The 12,586-nt window shown below is 40.2% G+C and overlaps 1 protein-coding gene across 1 annotated transcript in view; it reads right to left on the reverse strand.

The window, feature by feature from the left end:
- The window catches only part of DHTKD1 (dehydrogenase E1 and transketolase domain containing 1), a 61,143-nt gene that overhangs the window by 35,780 nt on the left and 12,777 nt on the right, over positions 1 to 12,586 (reverse strand). Inside the window, exons 2-5 of the mRNA XM_059711315.1 lie at positions 9,528 to 9,683; positions 7,851 to 8,062; positions 6,864 to 7,058; positions 4,053 to 4,322 (exon numbers count right to left, since the gene is read on the reverse strand). Of these exons, the coding sequence (XP_059567298.1) occupies positions 4,053 to 4,322; positions 6,864 to 7,058; positions 7,851 to 8,062; positions 9,528 to 9,683 (833 nt within the window). The remainder of the gene's footprint in view (positions 1 to 4,052; positions 4,323 to 6,863; positions 7,059 to 7,850; positions 8,063 to 9,527; positions 9,684 to 12,586) is intronic.

Genomic DNA, 12,586 nt, shown 5'->3' on the forward strand with positions numbered 1-12,586 from the left:
CTAATGATAAGAGAATTAAAATACCTAAATATGAATTAAGAAAAAATACTTGGAAGTTCACTTTTAATGATATTGTTAATGTCCTATAGAGAGTTATTTTTATATAAGTAGAATATTTTGAGTAAGAAAGGAAGCAGTGCTCTTCCTAAGTGAAATTTCCAGTCCATACCTCCCCACACCTGGGGTCCAGGGGGATAACTGACTTTCTGGAATATTTATACACAGCGATAACATACCCTTACATTATCTCCACAGCACTATTCACTATCTACTGATCCACTCAACAGCCAGGCTGGAGGGAGGGGGCAGGTAAAGAAGTCACTACTGTCCTTTTCACAGATGAGAAAACCTAGGTTCAGAAACAGTATATGTTTCACATGGCTTGCACTAGACGCTAGACCTTCTCTGATTGTGATACCGCCATCTTTTCTACTTATTTCCCCACTCCTCCAAGCCATTTTCCTGTATTAAGGAATTTATTATGTACCTGTTCTCACGTACTTCTCAGAATACAATGAGGAATTAACATTTCACTCTCATTTTACCTATGAGATTCAGAGAACACACGTAACAACCAAACACGCCAAACTACAAGGCAGCAAAGCCAGGATGTGAACTCAGGTCTTCTTGGTTCCAGAGTCCTTGTCTTTTCTACACTGTGCTACATTGTAAAGTCCAACTAGCAGCCACACAGGGTCAAGGGGTTCCTCACCCTTAGGCTCCCTTGCTGATGGGACTTTTTGTGGGGTAAGGATGTAGAAAGAGGTCAGTAAAGCAAGGAAGAAAGGTAAGTGCCTTTTCTGCTCCTTTACAAAAATGTCACAGTAGACTAGGCTTTGGTAAGAATATAACATGTTCATAACTTGCATCATTTTATCCTGGTCTTAGGATTCTTGGCACTAAAGCACACCTGTCATTTGCTAATTTTATTTTCCCTCTTAAATAAAGAAAGAAAGAAACCACTCCACTACGCTCCATAAAGCTTGTGGGATTAAGGGCCCATAAGCACAAACAAATGCTGGGTGAAGTAGCAGCCACCCAGTCAAACATGACTGGAGGATAGGGATGGGGGAGCTTGGACACACACAGGAGATTACAAATGAGAATCCACTTTTACAGGTCCAGGACTAAGAAAAACAGAGGACAGGCAGACAAAGTAGCATCTCATCACCATGATTTTATAGGCTCCAAATTTAGAGTTCCCACAAGAAATTAGAATCATGTACTTGAGCAAGGAATGCACAAACAGAGCAGGAAAAATATTTTGGGAACGCAAAGCAGGCAACGGTGGGCAGTCGGTTTCTCATAACTTCGAAGAAAATGTCATTTTTATCTCTTACTTCAGAAATCAATCTTAGGATCTGCTTAAGGTAGTGGGTAAATGTAAATGACTACCTGTAATGTGGAGGTTCTTGACTTCACTTAGGAAAAATTTTGTATCATGAATTAAGTCAAGAGAAAGGTAAAGGGAATATCTGTCTTTGTAATTTACAGAACAAATAAAACACATGCAAAATCAGTAAGTAAGGTGAAAGGATGAAGAAGTACAAATTGATAGTTACAAAATAGTCTCATGTAAAGTACAGCATAGGGAATATAGTCAACAATATAGATGGTGCCAGGTGGGTACTGGAAATATTGAGAAGAACACTTTGTAAAGCACAGGATTGTTTAACCATATGCTGTATACTTGAAACTAATGCAAAATAATATTGAATGTAAACTGTAATTAAAAATTAAAAATTTTTTTTAAAAAATAGAATATCTGGCTTACTAACAATTTGGAGTTTTCTATTTAGAAATACTGTGGCAGCACAGTAAGAATCTAGGGAAATTCCTTGACAAGTGAAATAAGGAAAACTGAGACAAAATAATTAAACAAGGACAAACAATTTCAGCAATTTACAGGCAGCTAATGAATCACAAGATTCAATCTTCCCTAATCAAGGACAGTTAGAAGCAAATAAGTTTACACATTCCAGACTGTCCCAGGGCAGACCAGCCTCGGTCCCAGTCCCTCTTCAATGATGTCCTTTGAACATAAAACTAACCAGAAAATAACCCCTGCCCCCTCTATGTGCACAATTTGATGAATCTACATATTGAAGGGCATTCCTGGAAAGCTAATAAATCTTCTGTTAAGACCCTCCCCTGAGACCTCCCTAGGATTCTGGCCAAAGAAAGATAAAAAGCCTCAAGACAAAGAACCCACAGCACACACTAAATCATGCTCACACCTTGTACCTCAGCTCTCTTTCTCCTAAACTCTAAGGGTCCCCAAGAGACTTGCAACCAGGGAAGCAGTGGGTGCCGGCAGCTCCTCCCGGGTTGTTCCCCTGAACCTGTGTCCAAGGCCTCCATCCTCTCTGATTTTCCAGTGAACTGACAGCAGCCCCAACTTGGCTCACTTCTGTCACTGTGACTCTTATTTCCCAGTGAGCTAACAGCAGCCCGGCCTAGGCTCTCTCCTGTTGCTTCTTCTACCTTAAGCCCTTCCTTTGTCTCACTGTCCCCAACTGTAATAAACATGCTCTCAAAATCACCTGGACTCGTGTTGTGAAATCTTTCCTAAGTGAAGTCAAGAACCCACACACTACGGCAGGCCCTAGGCAGACTCGCTCTGGACCCAGATCCCTCACACTAACAATGCCATATCATAGTCAAATCCAGTCTGCCTATCCCCAAGTATTTTCCACAAGTTTCTGGCCCATGAAAAATTAACATGAATAAGATACCGTAGTTATCTGTATACACAGCCACATATTCTACTGCCTCATATATAGGTTTGTAGATTTCTGTTGGGTTTGAAGACTCGATTACTGACATCCAGGATAATTTATCCCTTAAAAAAAAGCAAGCCAGACTGGCATGGCTCAGTGGTTGAGCACTGACCTATGAACCAGGTTGCAGGCTCTATCCCCAGTAGGAGGCATGCAGGAGGCAGCCAATCAATGATTCTCTCTCATTATTGATGTTTCTATCTCTCTCTCCCTCTCCCTTCCTCTCTCTGAAATCAATAATTTTTTTTTAAAGGGACTTACAACCAAACCTCTAAAAGATACCATTTGGGTTATGAAAAAATTGGGGGAGGTGCAGGGGAAGCAAGAGCCACACTAATAATTTGTATCCTTTTGTTGTTGTTGTTAATCCCCACCCAAGGATATTTTTCCATTGATTAATTTTTAGAAAGTGGAAGGGAGGGGGAAAGACAGAGGAAGAGAAACATCGATGTGAGAGAGACACATTGTTGCCTCCCACATGCTGCCGACCAGGGCCAGGGATTGAGCCTGCAACAGAGAAACATGCCCTTGCCCTTGACTGGAATCGAACCCAGGACCCTTCAGTTCTCCAGCCGACGCTCTATCCACTGAGCCAAACCAGCGAGGGCAATAATTTGTATTCTTTACCTTCATACCAAAAACCATCACTTTAAAACAAACAAGCAAAAAATAAATAAATAAATCCAGCCCTAACTGGTTTGGCTCCGTGGATAGAGCGTCCGTCGGCCTGTGGACTGAAGGGTCCCAGGTTTGATTCCGGCCAAGGGCATGTACCTTGGTTGTGGGCACATCCCCAGTAAGAGGTGTGCAGGAGACAGCTGATCAATGTTTCTCTCTCATCAATGTTTCTCACTCTCTATCCCTCTCCCTTTCTCTGTAAAAAATCAATAAAATATTTTTAAAAATAAATCCAGACTGGTGTAGCCTTGTTAGATATATGGGTACCACGTGGTTTCCTAGGAGGCCATACTTTCAGAGAAGTAATGATATCCATCCTCCCAGCAGTAGTCGGTATGCCAGTCAATAACCCCTTAATTAATTCATAACTGGAGAAAGGAAAAGCACAGTGAAAACCAGTCTGAAGTCCGTTGCCTTGACACTAGACCTCATATCTGTTATTGATTTTTAAAACAACCCCAGAATATTATTTTCCCTAAAAGTTCATCTGTTTCATCTTGAATGCCTGCCATCTCCTTTCAGACCTACCAACTTGGACATTCTTTCTCCCTCATCTTCCCAAACCCTGATCACACTTCTGGAAGTTAGAAGTACCTGCAAGCAAATGACTTTGTCCCCAGGCTGAGCCGAAGTGTCTGGAGAGTAGTCCCCATCCTGTCTAGACTGCTGCCTTCCCCGAGTCTTCCCGACAGCCACAGGGTTAACAGCTTCCAGGTGCGAGGGGTTAGGCAGCATTGTCACATGCAGGGGATGGTGCGCACCAAAGTCCAGGTCGACTGAGGAGGTCAAGTGAGACAGCACATCTCCGGTGGCTGGTACATCTTCCGGAAATTCACTTAAGCCTCGCATTTTGCGAAACATCAGCTATTGCAGATACACATACAAGAAAAAAATGTGGTTTTTTTTTAATCATAACTGAGAAGTGGCTAGTTTAAATTACGCAATACAAAGACACTTTATGCACATGCTTTTATAATTATTACCACCCATTATTTAAAGATATGGACAAAACTTCTGACTGCTCCAATGCACAAAACTTTTTGAATATCTTCAAAATCAAATGATGTAGTAACACTTTATGAGGAGTCTAACATGACATAGACTGTAAGTTACCGCTGCCTTCCAGTAAATACAATAATTTTCTTAAATACACTCGTTAGAATATATTTTCAAAAGAACTTTTTCAATTAATTTCATTAAAGGTCGAGAGGAAAATAACAGAACTTAATCCCAATCCCATTTAGAGAAGAGACAACTATATTTTTAGCTCAAGTTACATCTAAAAAATTATAGTAATTCTATTTGTTTACTTTTTCCTTAGTTTCCATAGCCCTAGGAGTTGTATCAGTAAAGATATTGCTATGACATATGTCTAATATTTTGCTGCCTATGGAGTCTTCTAAGATTTTTATGGTTTCCCATCTTACATTGAAGTCCTTTAGCCATTTTGAGTTTGTTTTTGTGTATGGTGTAAGTTGATGATCTAGTTTCATTTTTTTGCATGTATCTGACCAAATTTCCCAGAACCATTTATTGAAGAGACTGTCATGACTCCATTTTATGCTCTTGCCTCCTTTGTGAAATATTAATTGAGCATAAGCCACTATGGAAAACAGTATGGAGTTTCCTCAAAAAGTTAAAAATGGAACTCCCAATTGACCCAGTAATCCCACTTCTACGACTACATCCCAAGAAACCAGAAACACCAATCAGAAAGGATATATGCACCCCTATGTTCACAGCAGCATAATTTGCAATAGCTAAGATTTGGAAACAGCCTAAATGCCCATCAGCAGATGAGTGGATTAAAAACCTGTGGGACATCTACACAATGGAATACTATGCTGCTAAAAAAGAAGAAACTTTTACCATTTGCAACAGCATGGATGTAACTGGAGAGCATTATGCTAAGCAAAATAAGCCAGTCGGAGAAAGATAAATATCACATGATCTCACTCATTTGTGGGATATGATGATTAACATAAACTTATGAACAAAAATAGATCTAGAGACAAGAGGCAGGGGGGAAGGAGAGTAGAGACCAACCAAAGGACTTGTATACATGTATATTAGCGTAACCATTGAACACAGACACTGGGGCAGTGGGGGCTTGCCCTCGTGGGTGGGAGTGGATGGGGGGGGTCAATCGGGGAAAAAGGAGACCTATGTAATACTTTAAACAATAAAAAAAAACTACAGAAGTCCAGTACTCAAAGAACTTTTCTACATATATTGTCTCACTTCATTTTCAGTCTTCTCTGAGACAAACCTTATTACCCATTTTTAAAGTGAACAAGTAAGAGAAATTAAATTGTTAAAGGTCCTATAACAAAGCTGGGTCTCAAACCAAAATATTAACCAAAAACAGCATGTTATTCTCAGTTTGCCAAATCGTTTGAATGACCCGGAAGCTTCTCTAGTTTGCAAAAGCTTAGTTACCTATCTACAAATAGAACCATACACTTATAATTACTTTTGCATCTTTGAGTAATTTCTTCATCTGAGACATTTTGGGAATGCAATTTTTGGTTTAAGAATTTCTGCATGTATCTAAGCACATGCTCCATCTGTCAATTACTTTATCCTGTCATACACTAACTTTTCTAAGGTATTTGTCTTTTAAAAGCTGATTATCAATCTCTTAGCATCAGAAACACTGAGGTCTGAGTAATAGTGTTAATGCTTGGCCCCTAGACATGATACCACATAGATTTTCTAATATTCTTAATGACAACACATCTTCAATGGGCTCTGTTCACTCCATGTAATTTTGACAGTCCCTTTAACATTTGTAGTGACTTTTAATCCCCTAGAAAAGGACAGTAATGAGGCTTATTCACAAATAATGGCCACAACTTTATTAAATATCAAGTCTCACTGATGTTCTCTGACATCAGGTCTTCAGTCCTGATTCCCAAGTCTTTTGAGAGACTTACAGAGCAGAGCAGCTGAATTGGACTGAACAGAAATACCAAGATCCAATTATCTATAAAACCACTCACTTTGGTGGTCTCTTAAGATAGCAATGTATCATTAGTTTTAGTACAATCTATTAACTATAAACTCTGTAAATAACTGAAGGGTAACATTGACTTCTTGGAAGGTAAAATTGTGCAAATCTTTGTGTTCTTTTGAACAATTTTTATGAAGAAAAGCATGCTTCAAAGAACAGAATTTATCTATTCATATCATCCTTAAGGAAATAAACTAAACTTTAAATTCCCTGAAAGAAGAACCCATATAAGGATATCTAGAAAATCAACCTAAATACCCATTCTATCCAGCAGTACTGGATTCCATCAATTAACTAAGCTATATCCTGGACCAATGATTCATATACTTAGTCAGTTTTCTAAAAGGAATTATTACCATCGGTTTTATTGTATGTCATAGAAAGTATCTTACCTCTGGAGGGAACTGCAGAAGGCCTGTCAGTAAATTAAGTCTCCCCCTATGGGGCATCCCAATGATGACATCAGTGATCCCACTGTAGGCTGACATTTTCAGCAACTCATGGAAAAAGCCCATCATGCTTTCAGCTCCTTCACCTCCATATCGCTTCACTGTGGCAAACTTGGTGGCCAAAAAGTGGTCAAATTCCTATGGGACATCACATCAGACATATTAGTTACACATTAACTTACTACTTAGGTCAAAGTAGGACATATTTATGTGTGTTGTTAGGACCCCACACTACCTCAAGTGGCTGCAGCTGTGCCCATCACTACCTACCCCAGAGAAAAACATGGCACCCAGAGTCCAGCAGGAACGCCTTGCCAAGGACACCCGACCCCAGTAAGGGATGATCAGAAAATAACCTGAGAGGTATACTATCTAACCCCAAGAGGAACTCCCTTAAATGTGTGTTCTTCCAGAGTAGGGGCAGAGCCTCAGATTTCTGCTGCCTCAACCAGTACCTGAGTTTTAGTATCAGGCTCTACAGTACTATTTGGTCAAGGATTCAAACTGGCCAACTGTCTGAATTATTGGGAATAAATTTTTTGTCCTCTTGATATGCCTGAGTCCTGGTAATAGCCCTGACAAACATTCAATTCCATTAATTCATATTGATCTGTCTTCCATGCGTTTTTTATTGCTTCAGGTAATAAAAAGAGAAGATCTTAAGGATTTTGTAATCTTTATAGAGTGAATAGACACACATATAAAAAGTATTCTGACTCTGAGGAGAACCAATAGCTCCACTGTTTGGCGATTTACTTTTTCCTACTCAGAATAAAGTGGTGTGTGTTATATTGCTTGTTGTGTTGAGGTAATGGGGAGGGAGTAGGTAGGGGTATGTTCAGAGATTTAATGCCTAATTCCCTTTCTCCAGTATTTATATACCTTTGTAGGAAATGAGCTGACCTATTCCATTAGCTGCTGCTTTTATACCTGAGATTCTAGCATTAGTTTCGACAGATGTTTTCGCTCTTCTGTAGTAAATGTCTCCTTTTTCAGCTCCTCAAACCGCTTTGCAAACCAGTCTTTCTCCTCCTGTCTCTGAAGTTGGGAGGTTTCAATGGAAATCTGCCCACAGTAGATTTGGTTGAGATAGGCTAATACTTCCTCAAGAGAGGCCTCATCCTTCCCCATGTTCAATAATCCTATGAAATGGAATCAAAGAGATCCTCTTAAAGAAGAGTCAACCATATAACTAATTATAGAACATACCAAAATAATTTTTTCAATTCAGAGCATTTCATTCCAAATAACTTGGGTCATTATCAGTGCTTATCTACATTTTTTTAGAAGCAAATCTAAAAATATGATCAAAAGCCACAAGGTAGTAAAACTAGAAGAGAAAAAAAAATCTCTCTTCACAAGCATACAGACATACTGTTTTATGTCAAATTTTGATTCTAGGGTCATTTAAACTAAAACTTCAAACCCACTTTTTCATCTGCTTCATAGCTACTTAGCTTATGTCCTACCTTTATCTCAAATATCTATCTACCAAAATGTTCAAGTCTTAATAAATATCTTTAAAGCAATATTTATCATTAAACAGTTGGTCTTAATGTGAATTAATATTGATTCCAAAGCAACATTTAAAGGTAATAGGAAATCTCCCTGATACTCAGTCAAAGAAAAGGGAAGTTTGTAATGTCATTAGCTCAGCACCAAATCAGTTATCAGTCATTTGCCTAAACCTACAGCATGAGTTAACAAACCAACATTGTCCTGGTCGGTTTTGCTCAGTGGTTAGAGCACTGGCCTGCGGACTAAAGGGTCCCTTGTTCGATTCCGGTCAAGGGCACATGCCTGGGTTGCAAGCTCGATCCCCAGTGTGGGGTCTGCACCTGCATAAGACAGCCGATCAATGACACTCTCTCATCATTGATGTTTCTCTCTCTCTCCCTTCCTCTCCCTTCCTCTGCGAAAGCAATAAAAATATATTTTAAAATACATAAATAAATAAAAAGTATCACAAATGTCATGTGCAAAAAAACAAACAAATATTTACTTTATATTTCTTACATTTCTTACAATAAACTTTAGATCTTCAATATTGATTGACCAATGTTGCAAGAACATGGGAGCGCAGATATCTCTTCAAGATCCTGATTTCAATTCCTTTAGATAAATACCCAGAAGTGGAATTGCTGGATCATATGATGGTTTTATTTTTAATTTGCTGAGGAACCTCCATGCTGTTTTCTACAGTGGCTACACCAGATTACATTCCCACCAACAGTGCACAAGAATTCCTTTCCTCCACATACTCACCAACACTTGCATCTTTTGTTTTGTTGACAATAGCCAATTTTAACAGGTGTGTGGTGACATCTCATTATGGTTTTGATTTGCACTTCCCTGAGTACTTTTTCATATACCTGTTGGTCATTTGTCTATAGGTTGTTGAATGCAGATGAAATGGGGCCCTATTGAAAGACCATTCTAGAACTTCAAGACTGCTCCTCCCTGATGGTGCTTGAAAGTGCCCCTCACTGTCTCCTCACACCCCATGAACGCCTCAACTCCAGTGAGCATATGGGTTCTTCAAGAACAGAGAAAGGAGCCCCACCTCTGTAACTGTCACATGGAAGGTCTATTGTCAATGGGCTTTACCTGTGGTATTAAAGGGTCCCTGCAGAGTCTGCACAAGAGCTTGGATTTCAGGCACATTCTCCTGCAGGGCTTGTCCAGTAAAGAGGGGGTTGATTTTGGCAGCTTTATGACCATGTTCACAATATACTGTCACCAACCTGGCAAGTCCATGATCAACTATTTTAGGGGGGAAGAAAGCAATACAAACAGTTTAGGAAATGCCCACAAACCACAAAAATTAGTTTTTCAAAGAAGCCTTGTGGCCTTTGACATTTTTAATGCATTGCTCCTACCCACCACATCTGCCAGTGGTTTTTCAGGATTAAAGACTCAGAATCCAGGCAAACACACTTCTTTCCTTAAATGTATTTCATGATAATTAGAATCATTAAAAAATGTAAATAGGACTATGATTATACATTTATAAAAATAACTATGTACATGAATAATATTAAAATGAAATACCTCAAATTGAAAAAAAAACCTCTTATGATGCTGAGATTATGGATAATTAGTCCTCTTATTGTTTAAGATATTTTTCAACACCTTACATTAAAAAAACATATAGATAGAACTACAAAATCAATGTTACATTTCTTTCTTATTTCTTTTTAAATATACTTTGATTGATTTCAGAGAGGAAGGGAGAGGGAGAGAGAGATAGAAATATCAATGATGAGAGAGAATCATTGATCGGCTGCCTCCTGCATGCCCCCTACTGGGGATCGAGCCCGCAACCCAGGCACGTGCCCTTGACCGGAATCGAACCCAGGACCTTTCAGTCCACAACGCTCTATTCACTGAGCCAAACCAGCTAGGGCATCTTTCTTATTTCTTAAAGACCTCAGGTACATAGTTATTTCATAGACTCATAAAATCTTAGATGAAGACTAAAAATTATCATGTCACTCACATAGTGCCAAAAAAAAAAAAAAATCCCCTTTGTAAAGCCCTAAGTGAGTGATCCCGCAGTCTCCACTTAAAGGGGAGCCATTATCTTTCTGTGAATCCAGTTCTATCTGAGATGATTTCACATTCAGCCAAAAGCTGCTTTTCTTTCCTTTCCATATACAAGGCCTAAAATTGGGGGTGAGGGGCCCTTGATGCCCACACTCAGTTAACCTTGAGTTTGTCAAGGTCATCTTACCTAAACTGAGCACAAATCCCTGAGGATGAGCAGATGTGTTATAGAGGGCACACAATTTAGCGTATTTTCAAATATTTAATGACCATTATTTCAACATGTATTGCCATGCTACAATTTCACAGTTACATATGTGCCTGGGTTTGTATTCCACGTATGGCAAAGTGTACCTATTGGCACAAGCTTCGAGGACAGAACAGAGATGTACTGAATATGTAAAGGGTATTTTTGCACTAATATTGCAGTTAGGAGGGTCCATATTATGTCTGTTACACTAATCAAACAATCCCAGTACATGAACTGATTTCTGGATGGAGGTTAGTCTTATATATTGCCATAGCGTTCTATTCTGAATTGTATTAAAGTTCTTAAGTGCTATTTTATAAAGTAGGAAATCTTCATATTTGTGGCTAAAATCCAGATAGATCATGTCTAAAGCACCATCTTTTTGTGTCAACTCCTATATAAGCACTCTAGAGTATTATTAAAAGCTTGGCTGGTGAGCATTTAGAAATTGGAGCAGTGATCTCTGTAAGTTAATGTTTACTGAGAGAATGTTTTCAAAAGAACTACTAGATTGCTATGAGGATGGTGATGGTCACCATGAATATTACTATTGGACTTATCCCAACGAAGATGGAATTCTGTAGATGATACCAGAAGCTGTGGAAAGTAGAGGAGATCACCTAGGTAGAAAGTGGATTGAGAAAATGACCCTAGGTACATGATAGAGTACCAATATTTTAGAGGTGAGCAAAGAAGAAGAGTCCGCCCAAAAGTGACTGAGGTTGTTAGGAGGAATCTTGCAATGCCACAGAGCCAAGGGAAGAATGTATTTTTAAGAAGGAGTGGCCATTATGAGACAACCAATATTAAAAGTTCTTTAAATATATTTATACTAGGGGCCCGGTGCATGAAATTCGTGCACTGGGTGTGGGGCGGGGGGGAGTGTCCCTCAGCCTAGCCTGCCCCCTCTCACATACTGGGAGCCCTCAGGCGTTGACCCCCATCACCCTCCAATCGCAGGATCGGCCCCTTACCCAGGCCTGACGCCTCTGGCTGAGGGGTCCGCCCCGGGCAGCGGGGACCCGCAGCTGCAGCGGCCCCACGATCGTGGGCTTTGCTTTAGGCCCAGGCAAGGGACCCCTAGCTCCCGGGACTGCCAGCTTCGACCGTGCCCAGCTCCCATCGCTGGCTCCACCCCTACTTCCTGCTATCACTGGCCAGGGCGGAAAAGGCGCCTGATTCTCTGATCATGGCTGGGGGGAAGGGCAAAGGTGGCCTCAGGGCCGCCTTTGCCCTGCCCCCCAGCTCTTAGCTACCCCCTGGGTTTCCGATCACTGTCAGTGGCAGGGGGCTTCTTCCTGCTTTCCCTTTCTCCTCCCTGCATTGTGCCTACATATGCAAATTAACCACCATCTTGTTGGCAGTTAACTGCCATCTCAGTTGGCAGTTAATTTGCATATAGCCCTGATTAGCCAATGAAAAGGGTAGCTCCTACGCCAATTACCATTTTTCTCTTTTATTAGTGTTGATACAGGGTGGGACAAAAGTAGGTTTACAGTTGTTCCTATGGAAAATAATAGAATAATTAATAAGTAAAATACAAAAATAAACTTTGTGTTTTGCATAAGGATAAACTGTTTCACATACTCAGAACTATAAACCTACTTTTGCCCCACCGTGCGTGTGCGTGTGTGTGTGTGTGTGTGTGTGTGTGTGCATTTAATGAAGTGACCAACAGAAATCAGAAAGAGCATGTGGCATCTACTATCTGGTAGAGCCAGAGAGAAGAGCCTAGGCCCCCCCCCCCCCCCCCGACCTCTGGGCACAGCCTACAACCCTCCTACAATTTATTTTTCGTCCAGGGGTGGGCAAACTTTTTAACTCGAAGGCCACAATGGGTTCTTAAACTGGACCGGAGGGCGGGAACAAA

Source organism: Myotis daubentonii, chromosome 1 (assembly GCF_963259705.1).
Source record: "Myotis daubentonii chromosome 1, mMyoDau2.1, whole genome shotgun sequence".
NCBI classification, from domain to species: Eukaryota; Metazoa; Chordata; class Mammalia; order Chiroptera; family Vespertilionidae; genus Myotis; species Myotis daubentonii.